Below are 24,498 nucleotides of genomic sequence, written 5' to 3'. Positions count from 1 at the left end.
TCTGTCACATCCATGACTTTTGGCAGTGTTCTGCAACACACAACATGCCACAAAAAATATTCAGACCTTCTGAGGGCTGTATTGTAATTTTCTACTCATGACTCATGCAAACATCTGAAGCGCGTTTTCAGCACTCCAAACTCTTCTCTATTATGATTTTTTGATTGAATTACAATTCACGCACAATATACGTGCCATCAGCCATGTCTTTAACGGATAGCCATTGTCGCCCTAACAGCCACCCATCCAGGGGGGATCCCCCTGGAAGACTGTAGGAATGACAGGGCAGCCAATATAAAGGAATCATGTCTTGATCCAGGTTAGTTTGCGAACATATGTAACCTTATGTGTAGCGTCCCAAATCACCTGGATGCTGATGGAGTGGGCTCCCTTATGGTTCACATAATATGATTTATATTTTATATTTTATATTTTATTTTATTATTTATATGCCCAGTTTAATCATCAGTACTACGGTTGTGAAATTCAGATCAATGATGACCACCAAATTATGGCCATCCATTATGACATGTTTTATTTTTATTGTGTATTTTTGATATACACAATAATAATATATAAAAATACCAAATTAAAACTAATGGATGGTCATAATATTGATCCGAATTAGACAATCATATTGTAAGCTTGATAACCTTGAGTGTAAGATACAGAATTTTTTTAGCTTTCTTGTGCAACAACTAATGATGCAATGACACATACTGCCAAAAAACAGCTGAGCAGCTAAAATTCTGAGGACTTTTTACTCGCCTAAAATAGATGGAGTATGTATTAAAAAGGCTGTAATTCCTACACGGATCACTTGATATACAGTAAATGTAAATACCCTCAGATTAAAGCTTTACAGCCTGTACTTTTTATTTCAAATCAAATGTGCTTGAGAACAGAGCCCAAACAGAAATTATGTTACTGCCCCAATACTTTATGAGATATACATATTTACCTGTACATGTTGTTATTTATTTTATTTTATTTTTGCATATTCACAGTTGTTTCTGCTTCTATACATTGCCAAAGATGACATAAAATATATCTCTGTACACTGGTTTCTATACAATTTTGCTTATATTTATATGTGATAAATACTAATAAACTTTTCCAATGCATGTCATTGTATATGGAAATTGGTGGTGACACAATACATCTGGTCTATTTTAGGCAGGGAATTGCCTTCTAGTAACAGCCTAATGTCCAGATATGATACCAGTCAAACAATTATACTTTTTAAGCCAATACATACACTTGTACTTGATTTTGTAAATAGTGAGCTACATACACGGTACTGGATAATGTAGTTAAGCTAGTAGCTGTACCCAAAACTAGATATATGGAACTCTCAGTGGTGAAAGCTAGTTATGACTGGTCCCCGTGCACAATTTCTTTATGGGTTCCCTCTCACCCTCTGATGAACACGTGCAAACCATTATGCCTAGACATTTCACAGACAATGTGTTGGGTTGTACGAGTTAGGTTTTTGGGAAAGTAGGTCAAGGTAGACATCAAAATCACGAACAGCGCTGGTGGAAAACACTACTAAACGGTCACGGAAACAACATCACAACTTGCCAGGCCAATAGCTGGCTTAGGCCTACATAACACACGGCATGGTTGGGCACAGCAGCTCAGAGTGTAGCAGGCTAGGTTATATATAGGCCTACAATGCATACGTTATTCATTTGCAGTTTTCCCAACTCATCACTGGGCTAGGAGATCGCCTGCCAGCTAGCTAGGCAACAAGTATTGCTACAGCCATAACCTGCATAACCTTAGTCAGTAGGACAGCTGACTCTCAAGCCATATGCAATTCCCCCTGTGAAACTGGGACTTCCATTCCTGCCATGGCATCTTATGGTCTGCAGTCACTACTGCCATTTATCTGTTAGCCTTTCTTCTTTCCTCCTTTTAAATAAAATGAAAGGAGGGCAGACTGTCCTTGAAGTTCAAATGCAAAGCAAGGTCAAGCAGTAGGAATGAGCTGGAAGACATCAGTCCGAGCGTGTAAAGTGAAAAAATTAACATGTCATTACAAACATTTCAACATTCCTCTGTGCTCTGTCTAAAAATAAAAAAAATTTCTGTGGATTCTGAATGATGGCCTACAACCTGTGATTCAGCCTGACAACAGAAACTGAGCATAGAGGTCTGAAATGAGTCCACTTTAAACAGTGCTGCACTGCAATAAATGCAAGGGAGTAATTTTTGTTGCATAGACCCTGCAAATTAGAACATTTTTTAAAAGATCAGCTGTGAAATGCTCATTTGAATTAAAAGGTAATGGAACATTCACAGAAATGTTGTTCAAAATCACAGAAAACTGAAAAAAGCATAAAAAATCATAATTTTTAAAGATGTCAATGGGGAAACAATTTTAAAAACATGCACAACAGTACAAACAGTTACAAGTTGCTTAAATTTTCAAAAAAATCAATGGGCAGTTGCCAGCTGCTATGAACAGCCTACGAAGGGAATAGCTATATTGATACGCTGGTGCAGTTACTCACTTAATTCACTTAAAGTCCATCACGGAAAGAAAGAGCATGCCTTTTGCCTTCATAATCTGAGTACGCTTTATTTCAACATGGTCAGATGTCATATATTAGATATATTATGCACATATTTTACATTTACAATTTTTGTTAATATGTTAATGATTTTGTTAATGATCAATTTAAGATATGATTTCCACAATGAAGATAAATATATATTCTTGTATATTTATCCTCATTGATAGTCCATAAAATATATTAGGGCTATCAACACATGAACATACAAAAAAACCTACTCCAGGAACCCAGCATGTCACTCTGAAACAATACAGGCCTTTTAACTTGCTTATTTCAAAAATTTAAAAGTAATTTGTATGCAAGCTCTCAAAACATACCACTAAGGTTCTTTCCCATAACAACCTCCCAACCCAGTAACATAGTGCTGATCAGACACTTGCTAGCAATTGTGGTCATTTTTTATTCAAAGACCCCTGACATTGCTGCTTTGCAGCTATACTTATATGCTGTTTCTGTAAAGTACATTGAGATCTGAGCCAATGTATTGTAAAATATCAGCTGAGTTATCAATTCACTTTAGGTTCACTGGTGACCAAACCACCATGGAATCAAAACAGATAAACATCAAATGCCCCCAACATAATCGATTTTACGTTCTAATCACTTAGCAGTGGTGATTTAACTGTGTGCCATCACCAAAAAGGCACAGACGGCCCATTTATAATCAAAAAGTTAAACAAAAGTAAACACCACAGCTAAGCTATCTTTACACAGTCATACCAATAACATTAATATCCCAGGATTATGCTAATCCTATTGAGAAGGAAATCTGTTTAAAATCTCCTGTGTGGTCTCCTGTATTGCATAATTTATTCTCATGTTGGGCAAATTACATAATAATTTATATCACTTATTTTAATATTGATACTATCAAATGTTTTGTAATCATAACATTTATATTTGAGTTAAACCTTTTAAACAATTTCATTGTGAAAAGTCTTACACTAAATCAAATTGATAGATTATATTGCAGTCTCACTCTTCCATTCATCCTCTCTTCTCCCTCTCCTTCCCCTCACTGATGTAATCGTATTCCTTACCAACAGTCTGCTCACAGACACAAAGAGCCAGAAGAGCAAGTGTCTAGGGGGTGGAGATAACATTCCTTTATGTGCTCCCACTTCCCTTCTCTCTCCTAGCCAAACGGGGTCATGTAAGAAAATACCTCACTCCCTCTCTTATAGACACACAGGCTTTCACCTGCAAAGTCACAACAAACGCTCCGGCTGAAGATGAAAAAGGACATCAGCAATCTTGCTCTCTTCTGACAGCCAGCCATCTATTAATGGAGAAAAGCTAAAACCTGACCTTGTGTGAGTACGGGGCTTTGAGGTGCACTGACAAGCAGAAACCTTACACTTGCGCATCAGGTCTTAACTGACATGAGCGACCTGCAGGACTAACATGATTACTAGATCTCTCTCTCTCTCTCTCTCTCTCTCTCTCTCTCTCTCTCTCTCTTTCTCTCTCTCTCTCTCCCTCCCTCTTTCATAATTATTAACCTATGTGAGTGCACTCGAATGCATGGTCATTGTGTATGCATATGCATTGTGCGTGTCAGCGCGTGCCTGTGCGTGTGAGTGTATGAGGTGGCTTCAGTGACAGTTTCCACAGTGGCGGCATGCTAAATCATATCTCTCTGGGGAATTCCAGCAAGCTAACCCCAGCCCCCACATAACCCAGCTTCCACCACAAACACACACGCACACACACACACACACACACACACACACACACACACACAAACACACAATACAGGCAATAGCCTCTTGTTAAAATGACAACACCATAGGCAGCCAAAACTGTCGAAAAATCACGGAAAGCTCTAAAAACGAAGAAAGTTACAATATTCGTGGCACCTGCGACTTCCATGATCAACCCCTACTTACTGATCAGTATATACTAATCACATCTTTAAATTCCCATCTTTATTATATGAAATTAATTATTTGTTATTGGAGGGTTATTTGGCCTGTTTTGAAATATACAGAGGGGTGGGGGGTTGTTGCATGTTGTAACCCCCCTACCCCCCCTGTAAATTGCACCCTTGCCTGCCTGCCTCACTAGTCCCAGCAGTGGGGCTCTTTTACCCTCTTTCTTTCTTTTGCCTCCCTTTGACTTAGTAGCTCAAGCAGAGCAGGCCAATATGCCCTTCCTGTGTCTCTCTTTATCTCACTCTGGCTCTCAGGTGATGTTCAATGTGTGCTTATCTAAACTGCTGCATAGAGAGGCTTATGACCTTTCTCCCTTCCAGCTTCCATCTTGCATTTTTCATTCTTTCTCTCACTCTCAACTCATATTCTAATGGCAATTCTGTTCTACTAGCATGTTAAGTAAGATATGAAATATGGAGAAGAATAATGGAATCAAATATTGCAATTAACTCCTGAGAAAAATGTGCCTTCTTTGTGCAGAATAATATTTTGCATTTGGAACAGAGTACAACATTTTAGAGAAGAGATTTTTTTGAGAATGTGTAAAATGAGATGTGAGATTGCTTTGTTCACTTTTAGTTAAGTTGCTTCACAGGTTGCATAGGTGAAAAGGAGTATGAAAGAGTTTTAAGACTAAAATACATAGAATCATAGAATCACATCCCACTTCACATATATCAGTACACATATTTTTTTCTGCCTTAAATCTAATTGTCTCAACATTGTATCACATGTATATGAGATAACAGGAACTCATGTACATCTCAAATATTACTGCACCATTTTAAAATAACACTCCAAACTGTCTATATAAACCAATAGAGTAGCTAATACAAGCCTATTTAAAAAGGGGCATATTGGATTGCAATCTCCTGTACAATTATAGTTTCACAAAAATCAGCTACTAACACCATGCAATTATTATTTTCGTATCTTTGAAAATATATGTGCTAAAATTAAGTCACAAGTCTAATTGTACCTGTACTAAAAAATAAAAAAACAAAATCAGCCTGCAGTCATACAAAAGTGCCAGAATGCAATCATATAGAAAGAAAACTCAAAAACTTACAGCCATAACTGCAACTAAAAACAAACAGAACTAGAATCCCTAAGATGCAGATGGAACAAACAAAAAGGTTGTTCATTCCAGTACTGTCAAAGTCTTAGCATCGTTTGCTTAGGTATTTGCAGAATCAGTACCACTACCACACTGTTTGGTTTTCTTTGTTGAACTATTTTTCAACTTTAGTTGGATAATAAAGCTGAATTCTAGCATTTTTGCTATTTTGTAGTAACGGTAGATATCTTATAGCAATAAACAATGTAGCCATTCTAAACTACTCAATATTATTTTCAGTAACACTGGCTAGCTTGCAAGATACCATAGCTTCAATTAACCTATGCAAACTACTCCAAGAAGTTGATGCTGCTGATATCAGTATTAAGTATTTCCATAACTAAGCAACCTATTCATATGTTTTGTATAATAACTTTAGAAATGTACAGTAATCATTTCCATTACAATACAATCACTGCAACAAATGTTGTAGTGTGTATGTAATACCAATGTTCCAAAACAATAATTCTCTTAAGAGCAGGTTGTGAAGAACTCCTTCATGGGAGGTCCTGGGCTTATCCCCAGTTGCATTACTAGGGGAAACACTGTACAGTGTAACACTGGAGTACTATCACAGGTTAGACATATTACATATTTCACAGGTGAGAACGGTTCACCAGTGGTCACATACCACATCATCACAAGGAGCTAACTGAATGGTAAACCAATCCTGCCTCCAGTGAAATGCGATCAAATTTCTCTCACCAATTCAGAGTAATGAGTCATAGTTGGCAACGGATGCGTGAACCTGTGATTACACATACTGTAACCCACACTTGTGGTGAGCACCTTTACCAACAGAGGTACTTAAAACACCTTCAATATGAAGCTCATTTTGAAATGTAGTCATATATTATCAAAAATATAAGACTGAACTGATACAGTTAAATAGACGTACAGTGGTTTGCAAAAGTTTGGGGACCCCTGCTCAAACTGCAAGTTCTGTTGATTTTCTACATGAAAAGAAGTTAAAATGACCTGTTACAAGGAACAAATATAAACACAATATGTGTCTGTAAATTTTAATGCAGAATTATCATTTTCTGAATTGAACAGATTGAAAAAATAAAGCTAAATGTGGCCTGTAAAAAAGTTTGTACTGAGTAACACCTGCTTTGGCAGAAATCACAACTTCCAAAGGTTGTAGGCAGCAAACAGACTTTTTATTCTTACGTTCAGAATTTTTTTTTGAATTCTTCCTTGCAGATCTTTTCTAGTTCATAAATATTAATAGGTCTTCTTGCATGAGCTGCATGTTTGAGATCTCCCCACAGAACAGATTTTCAGGAATATTCAATTCTGTGGGCTGTGGAGGCCATTCCAATACCTTAAACTTTCATTCCTTCAGGTAGTTCATGGTTGATTGAGGTTTGTTTTGTTTTGTTGAAATATCCAACCACATTTCTTCACTGACTCTAGGACATTAGCTTCTAGATAAACTGATATTTAGTGGAATCCATTCTTCCTTCTGCACACACAATATTTCCTGTGCCACTGGCTGCCACACAACCCGAACACATAATAGATCCACCCCCATGCATAATGATTGGCAAGGTGTTCTTTGCTCTTTCTTAAAATATTTCCACAGTTTTCATCCACTCTTATGGGAAGGCTATATAATCGATGTTTGAGCATTGCTGCATGGATTTGCTTCCATTCAGCCAGAAGAGCATAAGTGAGGTCAGGCTCTGAAGATTAGGCCTGGCTCACAGTTGGCTTTCCTATTCATCCCAAAGGTGTTGGATCGGATAGAGGTCAGTGTCCTATTCAGGCCAGTCAAGTTCTTCCACATCACTCTTGACAATGCTATTTCTATATGGACCTCCCTGTGTGCCCGGGGTCATTGTCATGCTGAAACAAGAAAGGGCTTCCCCCAAACTTTTGCCACAAATTTGGCACAGAATCATATAGAATGTCATTGCATTAAGATTTGCCTTCACTAGAACTAAGGGGCCTAGCCTAAACCATGAAAAACAGCACCAGACAAAGGGGTGTCCAGATACTTTTCATATTGTGTATCTTTGCTAGTTGTGAATTTTCAGAAATATATCACGTGTAAGTTTGTACACTGCAGAGACTCAAAAAAGCAAGTAATTTTTTACCAGGGGTGCCCAAACTTTGAATGTCACTGTATCTATCTTTGCAAAACTTAAATCACCAAACTGAAGTAAGCTCACAGCCTGCTGAGATGTATTCTGAGTATGCCGAGACCCCACTAAGCATGGAATCTGAAATACTGCCACATCAAATGTAGACGTAATTCAGGTCAGTAGAATCCACACCCATGAAGTACAATCAGACCTGGTCCAGTAGAGACTATATGGCAGTATCTCTAAAGCTGTCTCATGGGAATGTGAGCTGATCTGGCGTCCCCACCTCCATCAACACACCAGTGCTCTACCATTATAAGCTGCCACAATTTCCTACTTGTGTCATAGAGCATAAGCTCACACTCATTGCCTTTCTGGAGAGTGTGTTTTTACCCTAGTACTCCATGACATGAAATGAAGCATCTGAGGGCCAGTGTTGCCAGAACTGTAGGCTCATATGTTAATATTCTGAGAAAAAGGGACTAATCAATAATGATTTCACTTCCTGAAGATCCAAGAAATGACTTCCCATGTTCACATCTGAGCGCAGACTGTGGAGTCTAAACAAGCACCAGGTTTGTCTCACCTCGTACTGAGGTTCTTCTCTTCTGGCTCGTAGGGCTTGACAAACCACTTCCCAATCCGCACGAAGTCCTTTTCCATCAGACATCTGCCGAGATAAGAGTGACCTTTAGACCAGGTGTTCTCAGTCCCAAGTCCCCCTAATGCATTCAGACTCTTGATCAATTAAAGTTCGGTTTGGGCTTGGGCCCATTTTTCCAAACTAATTTCACAATGCTGATCGGTATTGATAATAATTTTGTCACAACTTTCTTTGTGGAGCTTAGGTCACTCCAAGAACCACTCCACTCTGCTTTGCAATGCAGTCTAATGTGACCAGATGTAGAGAGACACTTTTTGTAGGCATTTCGGGGTCTAAAACCTGTAGTGTTTTGAAAGGTGGCATGAGGTCTTTAATAACCATAGTCAATCAGAGATTCAAGGTCTCATCTGAAGAACGTCACCTATGGTGGGACATTGAATGTCTGTTTGGTCCAGAGGGAAGAACGCCCCTCTACTGGCACACCTGTAACTCTTCCAGCAGCAACCAAATTTTTTCCAGGTCACTGTTCGAAGAGTTAACCACGTCCATAACTGCTTAGCTTTAGCAGTTTGCTATAACAAGGTATGCCAGCTGTATGCTGAGTTAATCAGATATTGTTCAGTAAGGAAAGTATAGTCCTTAAGCTCACTATCTCCTGTAATTACCAAACTATATATATGGTATGCAACACTGACAGGAAAAAGTACAAAATAGTGCAATGTATAGTTTCAGTTGAATTCAATAAAATTTGCCAGCTCATGTTTCACAAAAGAGAGAACCTGGGAGAACCTACGGTGCATAGTGATTGATCTTTGACCCCTGGATGTTGCCCCATGGACCAATTTTACTGATAACTAAGAGATGTTTTACCTCTCGAGCAAGTTGTGGATGGCCTTGAAGAGCAATGTCCTGCGTTCGTATGTTAATCCACTCTCCCATACCCCTTCTTCCGGCTCTAAAATAGGAATAGAAACATAGGAACAAGTTAAGGAATACCAACATCATAAACATGCAGCAACCTTCTATAAGCTCAATCATACCCAAGCTTATCCATTTAATAATCATATTAATAACTTCTACATTTTGTTGCATTACATTATTCATTTCATTATGAATTTTAGTCACAACAGTGTAGTTACATTACATTACATTACAGGCATTTGGCAGACGCTCTTATCCAGAGCGACGTACAACAAAGTGTATAACCATAACCAGGAACAAGTATGACGAAACCCCTAGAGAGAAGTACCGGTCCAAGTACAGGGAACAACCGCATAGTTCAACTTGGACCCTGATGGTTAAACTGATTAACACTAACAACGAGAACGGCAACAACGCAATCTATGGAAAAATAAAAATAAATAAAAATACAAGTAGTCGTTAAGACAGGCGCATCAACTAAGTAACCTATGAAACAGCTGCCTAGTTACAACCCTAAGTTTAGTCATTTACAGGGGGGAAGGGAGGGATGGAGAGAGGTGCAGCCTGAAGAGGTGGGTCTTCAGTCGTCGTTTGAAATTGTTCACAGTCTCAGCTGTTCTGACCTCCACAGGGAGGTCATTCCACCATCGTGGGGCCAGAACAGACAGGAGACGTGTTCTGGAAGTGCAGGTGCGAAGAGGGGGAGGTGCTAGGCGTCCTGAGGTAGCAGAACGGAGGGATCTGGCTGGCATGTAGGGTTTGAATATCTTGTGAAGGTATGCTGGGGCTGATCCCTTGACTGCCTGGTATGCTAGGACCAATGTTTTGAATTTGATGCGAGCTATAACAGGCAGCCAGTGGAGGGTAGTGAGCAGGGGAGTTACGTGGGAGTGCCTGGGGAGGTTGAAGACCAGACGAGCCGCAGCATTCTGAATGAGCTGCAGGGGTCTGGTGGCAGATGCTGGTAGTCCAGCCAGAAGAGAGTTGCAGTAGTCCAGGCGGGATAGAACCATTGCTTGGACCAGGAGCTGGTTGAGTAGGTGGTGAGAAAGGGGCGGATTCTGCGGATGTTGTATAGGAAAAATCTGCATGCCCGGGTTACTGCTGCAATGTTGTTGGAGAGGGACAGCCTGTTGTCCATCATCACTCCGAGATTCTTGGCGCAGGGTGATGATGTCACTACGGTGTCCCCTAAGGAAATGGAAAAGTCGAGGAGGGGAGAGGATAGAGCAGGAATAAAGATTAGCTCCGTCTTTCCTGGGTTGAGCTTCAGGTGGTGATTGTCCATCCAGCTCTGTATGTCCCTCAGGCAAGCGGAGATGCGGGCAGGGACCTGTGTGTCCGATGGGGAGAAGGAGAGAAAGAGTTGCGTGTCGTCGGCATAGGAATGATAGGACAAGCCATGGGCAGATATTACAGGGCTAAGGGATCTGGTGTACATGGAGAAGAGAAGGGGACCAAGGACTGAGCCCTGGGGAACTCCGGTGGTGAGGGGACAGGGTGGTGATACCTTACCCGCCCAGGCAACCTGGAAGGAGCGGTCAGAGAGGTAGGACTCAATCCAGTCAAGGACTGTGCCGCGGATCCCTGTTGCTGCCAGGGAGGACAGGAGGGTAGAGTGGTCCACCGTGTCAAATGCAGCGGAGAGGTCTAGAAGAATCAGGACAGAGGAGAGGGAGGCTGCTCGTGCGGCATGGAGTGACTCACTGACCAAGAGGAGTGCAGTCTCAGTCGAGTGGCCAGGCCTGAAGCCAGACTGGTGGGGATCAAGCAGGTTGTTCTCAGAGAAGAAAGCAGAGAGATGGTTAGATGCAGCACGTTCCAGTGTTTTGGATAGGAAAGGGAGGAGAGATACCGGGCGGTAGTTCTGAAGTCTATCTAGTTGATAGACCTACACTATACAATCCTGAGAAATGGAAAAAGTGTTGATATCAATATTCCAGTCCACTAAACCGCTTGCAATTCATCAGCTGCCTGAGAAATAATACAGAAACAGGAATATTTCATTCATATTATTCATAAAAAAATAATAATAAAATCTGCACCTGAACTAATTTATGTTTTCCAAAGGAAGGAGGTTGAGTACTTTGCCAAGGAAGAAATTTTGATGTTTTAAAATACTGTAATTATATACTGTATATTATTTTTCAGAGTGGAGTTAGCTGAGTTGATCATAAAAAGAAAGTCCTATTAAAAAAATGATTTGAACCTCAATAAAATGTAAAAAATCAATGATTTAGTTGATTTTAGTTGATTAAAAATTTTTGATCAAGATACATCAGTGTATAAAATGCACCCATACAGTGCCCTTATTTGCCTGATTCCCTCTATTATTGCATATTTGTCATAATGAATGGTTTCAGATCTTTAAACAAAACATAATATTAGACAAAGGTAAACTGAGTAAACTCAAAACATATTTTAAAATTATTTTTTCACTTAATGAAAAAGTTATCACACCCATATCACCCCCCCCCCCCCCCCCCCCCCCCATCTGTGAAACATGGCTATATGGCTGCCACAGGCACCGGCTCACTCGTCTTCATCAATGATGTACTGTAACTGCTCATAGATGCAGCAGAGTTCATTCTGAAGTGTACAAAAATATATTGTGTGCTCTAGTTCAACAAAATGTCTCCAACTCATTGGGTGGTACTTCATCCTACAGCAATCATCCAAAACATACTGCTAAAGCAACAAGTTTTTCAAACCCAAAAACTGGATAATTCTTGACTGGATAAGTCATTCACCTAATCTGAATCCAAATGAACATGTGTTTCATATGCTGAAGAGAAGAGGAAACTACCCCCCCCCCCCCCCAAAAAACAAGCAGGAGCTGAAAATGGCTGATGTACAGGCCTTGCAAAGCATCACCAGAGAAGATACTCAGCACATGGTGATGTCTATGGGTCACAGACAGAGCCAATTCAAAAAATATATATAATTAATCTGTCCCAAACGTTATGGAACTCACTATATATCCACAATCCAGGTGATTGTAAGTAAGTACCAGGCAGAAGTTCACCTGTGATGTATATATATACAGCATATATGGTGCTTTCACAAATTTTCACCCCCAATTGATTACAATCACTTAGCAAACACTGTTATCCAGAGTAAAATACAGCAAAGTAGTGGAGAGCATTAGTGTTGCCCTCAGGAATAATTTGGTATTACCCATTTATAGTATAATCACTATGCATTAGGGCTGTCAAATGATGGCTGATGATTTCTTGGTGCGATTGGCATGCATCTTTTCGTCTGCTGGGAATACAGTGAATAAAAAGCAGACTGGCACTGGCCTCATCGCAAGTGGACTGTCTGGTGTTTTTGGCAAATAACCAGCAGGCTGCAAATTGGCACAAAATGCTTAACCAGTTAAGTTATGTTTACCTTCTTCTTTTTCTATGCAAGCGTTTTGGGAGTTATAGCATTTTGGCAGGATAACATTAAAACTATGCCTCCAGTTTTTAATAGCACTTTACTGTAAATTATCAGTCAGGGTCAAAATAATTTTTCATCACATTTATCAAAATTGTGTGCCTTAAATGAATTTAAAGAAAATGTTCGTAAAAATGTGCTGTAAGTAGGTATTAAAAGCCATTTTGAATGATCATGTTAACAATTTTTTCAATGCCTCTCCTATTGGTTTGCCATCTTGTGGAAATAATGCACAATTAACACAGCCCAAAGATTCTGGCTTGTAATTCAGCAAAATATATTCAAATTTTTGGCCAATGTTGACAGCCCTACAAAATGTAATATCAACCTAAGAAACACAAATTTCTATTGAACAAAAAAAAAAGATGATGAGACAGGTATCCAGGGAAATCCAGGGAAAGTGAAAAATAAGAATATCTAAAAGTGCTCAGGTGAGCAATAACCCAATCCGAAGAGGTGAGTCTTCTGTCTATGTCAAACATTGGGAGGGATTGTTCTGTTCTGACTGCAGTGGGAAGCACATTCTACCACCAGGGGGCCAAAACTGTCAGGAGATATGACCTGGAAGGTCCACCTATCTTGATTTCAAGTCCCCACTTGTTAAACTGCATGATTGCAGAATAATGACTGCATGAATGTTGGTTTTGCAGAATAAAACCAAATTTGTGAGGTCTCACAACTGAAACAGTAAATCAAATCAGTCATGCGGTCATGAAGCCCAACAAACTTTCAGTGGAACTTTGAGATGAATTTGCTAGGAGGCAAAAAGCTGGCAAATGTTCTTAAAACACTGGCACGCATTTGAACCTTACTAGGAGCACTAGAGTAATTAAAATAATAAAATGTTTTAAACATTGCATAAGCATACACTACACAGACTAGGCTAGAGGCAAGAGCAACTGTCAGAGGAGTGATTAAGAGGTCAGCTATAACACCAATGAAGTTGCAGAGCTCATTGACCGATATTGGGATAAACTGTGCAGAGATCGGAAATATTTCAGCACTTCATAGATATGGCCTCTTTGGGACAATGGTTAGACAGAAGCCACTCCTGTGAAAGGCCAACAGTAAGTCATGCTGGAGTTTGCCAAAAAGCCCTGTGACAGACCCTGAGAGCATTTAGAGTTTGTGTGCACCTTAAATGTGCCATCATACCTGTTTAAGCCTTCCAGTTTCACCGGTATATAAATCTAAGGCAGCATGCATGTAAAGTTCATTTGTCATCCATCACATTGGGGCGACATAGCTCAGGAGGTAAGAGCGCTTGTCTGGCAGTCGGAGGGTTGCCGGTTCGATCCCCCGCCCGGGGCATGTCGAAGTGTCCTTCAGCAAGACACCTAACCCTAATTGCTCTGGTGAAATCGAAGCATCAATAGTAAAGCGCTTTGGATAAAAGCGCTATATAAATGCAGTCCATTTACATTGGAACAAGACAACTTATATATGAAAAGAAAAAAAAAATAGTTGTTGACCTATAAAAATCAGACAAATGACAACCTTTGGAACAGTAGTAAACTTGCCAGTTAGATACTGTAAGTGTAATTACAGTTAGATACTGTAAGTGCAAGTGTAATTATCTTACTCCCATGCACAGTGAGGAAGAAGGTTCAGGAAGCAAAGAAAAAGTAACATCTTAGAGTCACCAAGTCTCTAAATGTACAATTAAATGCTATCTCCTCTCCATGTCAATAGTGCTATTTGGAAGGGTCACCATAAACAAACCTCTACTGATGGCAGTCAAAAAATAGAAGTCCCTGTAGTTTGTTAAATGCTATTGCCACTTGGATTGTAATGAGATGTAGATGTAGAGCTCTTTTTTCAACAGTAGTAGATATTATAAAGATGTGTATACAGAGATTAACCTTATAGTTACTATTAAATATGGTGATGAATCTCTGATGCCATGGGACCATTTTGCTTCCAATGGTATTATTAACGACAAGTCAAAAACCATATAGCCAAAAACCTGGAGGCCTCTGACTGAAACTTGGCTGTGAGAGGATCTCCCAAGCACTTTTAATTTTTAAAAACAATGGTTTATTTGCCAGAAAATCAACATTTTTCAATGGCCATCTCAGCCTCCGGGCTTCAATGATAAACCTGTGGTTTAAACTGAAGAGGGCAGTCCATAAGCACAGATAAAAAAATACCAAGGATCTGGAAAGACTCTGTATGGAGGGAAGGTTTAAGATCCCTTCCCTACTTGGTGTTCTCCAATTTCAAAAGACTTCATAGAAAAATCTTGGTACTGTTATCCTTGCAACTGTTATCCACCAAGCGCTAAAAAAAGGGTGTCAATAATTTTTACATTTAAAAAATTTACAATTTTTTTGGAAATAAAAATATCCGTTTAGAAATTTAGTTGATTCCACATTAATAAAGCAAATACATACATTTCACTTGTTGGAACATTACAATATAGCTCAGTAGGCCACTGAGATTATTTATTTCCTGAAGTATTTTATAAAGAAAGGAAAGTGGATGTCTGTTTGCTGAAGTAGAGGTATCAAACTGAAACACAGGCTGGATTAAAAGGCAAGTGGGGAGACTCAGAAGCAGGTCTCGGCTGAGGTTTGTTTTGTTGTTGCTTTCCTCTCTCCCTTTGCTTCTCAGTCAAGTGAATGAAATGTACTTACCCTCCAGAACTCCTGAGTAACCATGGCAACACTGGCTATAAGAACAGTTCCCAACATCTATCCACCACCCCCCATTCCTCCTATTCTCTTCTTTCCTCCCTAACCCTCCCACTCCAGCTAGATAATGCGCAAGGGAGACGCCTCTATTCATGGTGTGCCACACATCTGCTAAACCATCCTCATTAGCACAGGTGCTCATCACCTGCCCCTTTCTTCCATAACTCTGGGTCTATCTCCACTGACAGGAAATTTGGCTCTATCCACTCTTCCCATATGCAGTGATGAGTCACTGAAGCTCATCTCTACTCACACCTTCCCTGTAATTCCAGCCAAAGTATGAAGTTTTTTCTGTCCCAGATGAGCAGTCAGGCTGATTTTGGTGGTGTCAAGCAAACCCCGCCACTTCATCCTTCTCATCTGGTTGCCTAACTTCATGGCCTGCTGCTACCTGTTCCTGAAAAAATGTAGCTTTCACAGAATAGTTATAGCCTGCTCCAGTTGTGTGGAGGTCCTCTGGGAGTGCATTTTAGTGGCCTCCATCCCATCTATCCCTTAGATGTGCTTATATATACCTCAACTATTATGGTTGGACATCCTAAGTCAACAAAATCCATAACACCGTTATGACAGAACTGGCTGGCTTGGGCAGTCTATCTTTTCGTGCTTATTTAGATAATTAGATACGTTTTTTGGCAATACATTATGCATCAGTTTTCTAATTGTGTGATTTTGAAGGTGATCTGTTGGCTCGTAGGGCAGCTTTTTACATTTCTGCCCCTCTGAAAACCTAATCCATCATGACACTTTTTATAAATCAGCATTCATGGATAAGATTGAATTTAAAAAAAAATACTTTACCTATTTTCTCCACTTTGTAATCTCTGGACTGATCTGATGCAGCATTACTTTGCATGTCATTTACATTATTAATTAACTTTGTTAATAACTTTGTTAATTCACACAATATTCTTAATTTTTCCATGCTCCATACAGGCATTCACTTCCTTATTATCGATGCAGACAGATGTGTTGTTCACAGACAGAAGTGTGGAAGTCTACTGCATCCAGTGTGCATACAACAGTCTGTTTTGAAGTAGACTTGCTTGGCTGCGAAGTATATTGTGTGAAAGCAAAAGGACATAAACCTGCTGCAAATAAGAGCAAAACAACTTGGGTACCCTGTGCGGAAGAGCATGGTGGCCACTGGCACTTGCCCAAATGTTCTTGGATCCCTCAGGCCTTGGAAATCCAGCATTCACCTCTTTAATTTCCAGCAGGAATTAAATACGGATTTTATCTAATTTCTGCCTTTGGCTCATGGAGGTTTAGTGCTGTGTTTCACCCCAGTCACTACTCAAACCCCTCTGCATTCTATAATATTCCCCCCAAGGCTCTGACACACATACAAACATGAGCATGCATTTAAATGTACATGTATGCACATTCACCAGCTCACAGTTAAGAAAGTTTGTACCTAAACAAACAGCACCCTTACATTCTCACAGCCTGTATACAGTATTGTCAACACATGCTCACACCCAGAATTGGGAGCTGCATTTAATACTGACTATGACCAGCACACAAAATCTTCGCCCGCAGTTCTCCGACGAGAACTCTGCAGAATGCTAATTCAAAAGTAGTCAAATATTGCAAGTCATTCACTAAGTTAACACAACCTGAGGTAGCTCAGACGTGTTATGTTTCATGTACCAATTTAACATGAAGCTGGAACATCGCCAAAACTTTTGTGATGGTGGAATATTGTTTTAATGTCGTCCCATCCCCATGTAACAAAACATTATACACTGTACAGTATAGAAAAATATACGAGAGTGAATGATTCCACATTTAGGTATGTTTACCACAGTGAGTCACAATCTTTTTTCATTACGTTTTCAATGTTATAGCAATGTTTCATCTTAAATCACCATAAAGGGCAGTTTTGTATCATTTATAATATAATAAAAATATTTTATTCATTTTTAGAAAGATTATGGATATGTTTCTGGACCCATAGATATCTTAGACCTCTGTACTGATGGAAAGACAGTTGATCTGTAGTGAAATACATGTTTTGATTCTCAGCAATGCACAATTTAGAAATTTTGGATAGATTTGGAGACACTAAGGGACACCAGGGTACACTGCTTACTCTTTGCTTCAAAGATATTTAGTAGTTCTGCTTATCATCCTCAGATTCAGCATACTTATGGGCAAGATGTTTCTGATCCAGGACATGTATAGTTTTACCTGTTTTCTCTATGGGATCTCTCAAACTAAAGGAGAACAACTTAATTTTTGCGTTGTTTGCCAAAATAATTGCATTTGTGGCACTTTATTTCTACCCAAGTTATGCATATAAACTAATATAGATGATAGTATTGTAAACAGTACAAATGTTCTTGCTTTATGTCATGTGAAGGAGTTACGAAAAGGGTCTTAGGTGCCTACCTTAACGCCTCCAAAAGGCATCCCTCATTCTCTCTCAGTTCACTGATTCTGTCCTCTCTGCCTCAATTGCAATGACCATAAGATCAGAAAAAATGGACAAAAAAGATGGAGCCAAGTGCAGCATTAGCACGCTAACATCTAAAAACATCTGTCCTGCCACACTAGCTGACTAGATAGCAAATATTAGCTGGCTAGTAGTAATTGACGGTATAGCCGAATGAACAGTATAAAACAACAGAAAGGTAATTTTACTAACTAGATGACCAGCAATCAAGCTAACAAGATATTTTGCAAAGGGAACTGAAAGATGATTGAATTAATTATTTTTGTTTGTTTTGCCACCTTTTCAGACAGCGACTTGAAATACTCTCCACTCCAGCTTGCCAACTGACTGACAGAGCTACTGTAACTCAATATGCGCTGATTCAGGTACCAACAAAGATTTTCTTATGCTAAGATGTCACCACATCCTCTCATTTCTATCTGGTTCTAATGTAAAACCCTGTCCCATTGAGGTAATATCTTCTGACTGTTTTATCATCTCTGATGCCAACTGACTTGTGGGAGGAACTGGCAACAAGGGGGAAAGGCAATTAGGTGTTTACTGTAGTACGTTCTGTGCTATATTCAGAATAGCCTACTTTTGACTCATATTGCGTCATCATGAATATGACAAATGACAAATCTAAAAAAATGTTAATTTTATATCTGAGAGAGGCCAGAATTTAAACATCTGAGGGGATACATGCCCCATTAATTTGTATGGACATGATGCCACTGCTCTTCTCAGTGGTATGGGACTGAGACTGGGAACATGCACGCAGACAAAGAGAATGAGTCCACGAGAGGACAAAGTCCTTTCTGGCCGCCTTTGAAGGAAAGGTGGCTACAATCCGGAACTCCTTCGCCCATCCAGTGAGCCCCCCAACCCCCCGGGACAAACCCACAGCCACACTGACCTCCTTTGAAATGCTGGAGGACTCCGATGTATTACAACTCATCACCTCTCATTCTGCAACCACCTGTCCACTCGACCCCATCCCATCTAAAGTTCTCCAATCCATTTCCAGCGAGCTCCTTCCCTATCTGTCCTCCATTGTTAATTCCTCTCTCTCCTCTGGTCATGTTCCCTCTGATTTTAAGATGGCTCGTGTTACCCCACTTCAAAAACCCACCTTGACCCTCCGATGTAACGAATTATCGACCGATCGCTTCTACCCTTTCTGTCCAAAACCCTTGAACGAGCAGTTCTTAAACAATTAACCTCTTTTCTCCATCAGAACAACCTGCTAGACCCTCACCAGTCTGGCTTCCGATCCGGGCACTCAACAAAGACTGCGCTCCTAGCTGTGACGGAGGCACTTGCCACTGCAAGAGCCTCACGCCTCTCCTCTGTCCTGATCCTTCTTGACCTGTCTGCAGCTTTTGACACGGTCAACCATAAAATACTCCTCTCCACCTTGGCTGGGATGGGAATTGCCGGGACTGCCCTGTCTTGGTTCGCTTCCTATCTTGCAGATAGGACCTACCAGGTCACCTGGAAGGGGTCTGCCTCTGCTTCTCATCCACTTGTTACGGGAGTGCCGCAGGGATCTGTACTGGGTCCTCTGCTGTTCTCCTTAGACACCAGATCTCTTGGTTCAGTCATTAATTCACATGGCTTTTCCTATCATTGTTATGCAGATGACACACAACAATCTTTTCTTTCCCCCCCTCGGCCACCCAGGTCAATGATAAGATCTCTTCCTGTCTGGCTGACATCTCCACCTGGATGGCCAGCCACCATCTGAAGCTCAACCTCAACAAAACTGAGCTGCTCTTCTTCCCGTGCAAGACCTCCTTGCTTCGTGAACTCTCAATCACGGTTGATGGCACCACAGTGACTGCCTCTCACTCTGCCAAGAGCTTGGGGGTGGTCCTGGATGACTAACTGGACCTCAAGGAGCACATCAAGGCAACATCACGGTCCTGCAGATTCCTCCTGTACAACATAAGGAGGATTTGACCATACCTGACGACGCACTCCACCCAGCTGCTCGTCCAGGCTATGCTGACCTCTCGCCTTGATTACCGCAACTCTCTCCTTGCAAGCCTGCCAGCTTGTGCCATACAGCCACTACAGATGATTCAGAATGCCGCTGCTCGACTCATCTACAACCTCCCCAAATTCTCCCACGTCACTCCTCTGCTGCGATCACTTCACTGGCTACCGGTCGCTGCCAGGATCCGGTTCAAAGCCCTGACCCTTGCCTACACTGCTGCCAACAGGACAGCCTCCATCTACTTGCAGGACATGACTCAATTCTATGTGCCTGCTCGACCACTCCGCTCTGCGGCAGTAGGGCGCCTTGTAACCCCTCCCACTCGCACAAAGGGATCATAGAGCTTCTCCACCCTAGCTCCCCAGTGGTGGAACGAACTCCCCGTCCCTCTCCGAACCTCCCCCTCACTACCCATCTTCCGCCGTGGCCTGAAGACTCATCTCTTCAGACTATACCTAGACTAACCACCACCACGCTGTATATTTCACTCTTTTAGAATAAAAAAAAAAAAGAAAACAACCCTTTTTCCTGTCACTTGTTACATGTTGCCCCATCCCTGCACTCCTTGGTAATTTGTATTTGTCCTAATACTGTAGCTTATTCTTCTGCCTAGTTGGCTTTGCAGATGTTAGGCCAGAATAGTGTTCATTGTTCTCGGCTAGAAATAGCTGTACAAAATAAGTATTGTACCTTACTGAACCCGTGTTCAGCAGTTGTCTACGACCATGAAATGCACTTTTTTTGTACGTCGCTTTGGATAAAAGCGTCTGCCAAATGAATGTAATGTAATGTAACAAAGTAAAAGTAAAACCAAAGTAAAGTAAAGCAACCTTGCTGAAAAGAAGAGTGCAGCAGAAAATGAATGAATGACAAAAAGTATGGTGAAGCAGCTTTCTGTTCTTATGCACCGAAGGTTTGGAACAAACTCCCATTACAAATAAGACAAGCAACCTCTGTTGATAGTTTTAAGAAACAGCTCAAAACCCATTTTTATGATCATGCTTTCAATTAATTTCACCTTTTTATTTTAACACCATTGTTATTATTTTATATTTCTTTTATATTTCGTATACTTGTTTTATGCTTTTTATATCTTAGGATTGTTTTTATCATTATCAATTTATTTTATTACTATTATTTTATTTTATTCATTTTATTTTTATTTGTATTTTTTCTTTATTATTTATTTATTTTTATTTTTAATTAACGTAATTTCTGCTATTATCATTATCAATTTATCTATTTTTATCTTATCTTAATACCTGTGGTACTGATTTCTATTCTTTCTCTTGTAAAGCACTTTGAGCTGTATTTTATAATATGAAAGGTGCTATATAAGTAAAGTTTATTATTATTATTATTATTATTATTATTATTATTATTATTAAAAGCTTTAACTGTGTTTTAAATTTGTTATTTTAGTTTCTTATTTTAGTGAGGAGGGAAGGATGAAGTTTTTTATGTGTTTATGTATATCAGGGCTTAAAAACTAAAACAGAAATTAAAACTAGACAAGAAAGACATTTTTGCAGGGACAAAAAAACTTAAACAAAATCAACAGTACTGAAACAAAAGCAAAAATGTTAAGTGAAAATTTAGATAACTGTTAATAACATTATTTTTTTAATTCCATGCAATTTAACAAAAGTTTTGTGTACATTTTCACTGGCCCAGCTGCCAAAAATAAATGACTTTTTTTTTTTTTTTTTTTTTTAAGATGATGAATGAAAAGAGATTCCAGACAGTTTTCATTAAAAACTGCTAAAACTTTTTAAATAAGTGTTGGACCGACCCTGAACCTAGAGGTCTGCCTTCGAGGGCAACCACAGACAGAGGTTGAGGTAGGTCAACTAGAGGTAAACACAGGACAAAGCGACAAGGGAACAAGGTAAGGATAAACAGGGACTTCAATGGGCTGGAGCCAGAGATGTAACATAAAGCACTAATGAAAAACGTTGTCCTTATTAAATATGAAAATCTGCCAATTGCTGGTGCCAAATTATGGGCAAGCTTCATCTTTCAGAGTGGTTTCAATCAGATGTGGAATGTTGATGTGAAATGTTGATAATTGTCATTTATTCTCTGTTGCCTGGGGATTCTGATGTTTGCAGTTTAACCAATGATAAAAGATTTATACCAGTAGTAGTGTTGTCAGCTGATATATATATAGGCTAGTTAGTTTGTTAGTCTAGATGAGTTGGCTACCATTATTATTTTAATGTTATTTTGTTTCTATTTTATAGCTATAGCCTAGCTGTTTTACCTATGAGTGGCTATGTCCACCGACTGAGACGTTAGTCAGTCAGTAAAAATATTAAGGAATTATCAAGCTTGTAAGGCTGTTTGTTATTGGTAATATAAGCTTGTGTCAGTACAAAAATGAATGGATGAATGGATATAACATTCAAATGCCTGGAGTTAAACAGATTTGTTTGTGCTGCTGTGAGCAATTTGATAGTTGTCTCTTCCAACGGGACTTCCCCCTGTCATTTTCCTATATGAAAGCAATTCTAACATTGTAATTTCGTCATGCCGCTGTAATAGCAATGCCAAGTTATTCAGTGATAACAGTGTGATGTTGTCTGCCCACTGTGTTTTGCAACATCAATAAAATGCATCTCTTTTTCTAAACCAAGGCGGGTGGTGATGGGGTAGGGGGCTCCATGTAGGCAGTCGTGATTAATAAGACCAACAACAGTCAAATGCTATGTGCATATATTTAAAACCTCTACACAGTGAGCACCATAACGTTTGGGATAAATCCATATTTTTTATTTAGATTTGTCATCAAACCATTCATATGTGGTAAAATAGCATATTCTCAGTTTATATTAAAGGGTATTATTGTACATTTATATTTATAGAAATTACAGCACTATTTATACAAAAACTATACTAAAGTTTGTGACTAAACATCCTGTAACACTGTGGCCCTCTCAGCTTGCAGTAACATATTTTGCTCAAAACACATTCATTGAAGTAGCGAACGACTAACATTTGTGGAAAAAAATTCACCCCACAGATTTTGCTCCTGAAACAGCGCCCAAACCCAAAAAAAGTCTGCAGATTCCATCTGGGCTTTTAACTTGTCTCTCCAGCTGCTTTTGCATGCTACGCACACTGATGTGGACAGCGTTCAACCGCCTGCCCTCAGGCAGCAGACCCGCTCAGCACAGCCAGATGGGGCCATGAGGTCAGAGGTCACGTTGTAGTGTAAACTTCCACCCCCCTCGTAACTCCCTGTAATCCGAGTTCATGGTCATGGTCATGTCACAGGAGCGATCAGCGCCAGCATCCTTCCCCCTCCATGCCCTCGACAACTCCTGGCACATGACATCCCACTAGCATCTGCCTTGAATGCCCCCTCCACCACCCCACCCAAAAGCTGCTTTTCTCTGAAGCATTGTGCAATAAGCACTTCTCCCTGAGCCAAGAGACAGAGGTTCTGTTCTACTACCCACCACCCTTCACACTCCCCCCCCCTCCGAAAAAAAAACTCTGCACTTCCTGAAAATTAAACCCATTGGTGAGTCACATCCCTATGTAGTAGAGTTCTCAATGGGCCTGAAAATTCAAGCCTGACCTAAGTGAGTTGAAGCTCAAGCTTGGACCAGCCCAAGATCTCATGTATTTTACTAAGCCCAAGCCTGACCCAACACAAAAAAAAAAACTTAATAATGGCTGCGCAACTTGCACAGGCAGCTCAGACCACAAGCACACAAATAGCGCAAAGGGGAGAGAGGAATGCCATGAGATTGACCAAAAATAAACCCATCATCAAAAGCTCCTGAGGATGCCCTAAAAAATAAACTGATTTACATTAAACTGCTTTACATCCATATGGCCTATTATATCATCCTTTTTCTGTTTTGTGCTTTTGCTTTTGTTTAACAAATTTGAGCATTCACAGCTGGAGTAAAGTGGTTTTGCCGGAAGCAAGCAATTTTACTTCTAATTTTTTTTAAGTTTGCCGTGACGTAATAAAATATATTTTATTATATTTTATTATAAAAGTTTTTTATTAGAACGGGATTCAAATTGTTTTTTGTTGTGTAGTTTGCTTGTTCTTGCATAATTTTTGTATTCATATGGTTTTTATTGGCGTATCATCATTAGTCACTAAGGCTGGGTGTTTGTCACAGAAGTCATGGGTGTCATGGATTTTTTCCCGTTCCATGACTTTCCCAATTTCTGCCATTTCCCGCGATTTCCTCTGTTTTTAGTGCCTTCCTTCATTTTTCGGCAGCTGATAACTATTAACCTTAATGTAGACTGCAGTGTTACTTGTATAGGCATATGCATTTTAACAATAATGTCAAATGCTGGGATAAACGACAATACATACACATTCTTTAATGTGCTGGGATTAAGACTGTTTTCTGTTTCAGTTGTTGTAATCTTATGTTTGACGGCCCCTGTTAACAATGTTGATGCCCAGGGCTCCATCCCCACATTATGGTAACATTCAGTGACAAGAGGCACTCCATAAAAGACCAAACCTAGCAATGTACAACAAGTTGTACCAAAGCAAAATTTAAAGAAGTAAAGTCAGTGTTTTATTTTAGTAAAGCAATTTGAATATGCTCTATTTCTAACAACGTTCCGTTAAATGAAAGGCAAAATATTTGTTCCTTGTGGCCAGTTACTGCCTGTTTTTTTGTTTTTAAACTCTGCGCAAGT

The 24,498-nt window shown here is 39.8% G+C and overlaps 1 protein-coding gene across 2 annotated transcripts in view; it reads right to left on the bottom strand.

Moving 5' to 3' along the window:
* Positions 1-24,498, bottom strand: part of LOC135233108 (mediator of RNA polymerase II transcription subunit 13-like) — a 149,872-nt gene that overhangs the window by 51,832 nt on the left and 73,542 nt on the right. For both annotated transcript variants that reach the window (XM_064296305.1, XM_064296306.1), the window contains exons 3-4: positions 9,198-9,282; positions 8,310-8,393 (exon numbers count right to left, since the gene is read on the bottom strand). In XM_064296305.1, the coding sequence (XP_064152375.1) occupies positions 8,310-8,393; positions 9,198-9,282 (169 nt within the window). The remainder of the gene's footprint in view (positions 1-8,309; positions 8,394-9,197; positions 9,283-24,498) is intronic.

The sequence above is a fragment of the Anguilla rostrata genome, chromosome 10 (genome assembly GCF_018555375.3).
Source record: "Anguilla rostrata isolate EN2019 chromosome 10, ASM1855537v3, whole genome shotgun sequence".
Taxonomy (NCBI): Eukaryota; Metazoa; Chordata; class Actinopteri; order Anguilliformes; family Anguillidae; genus Anguilla; species Anguilla rostrata.
This window is presented reverse-complemented; position numbering and strand designations above follow the sequence as displayed.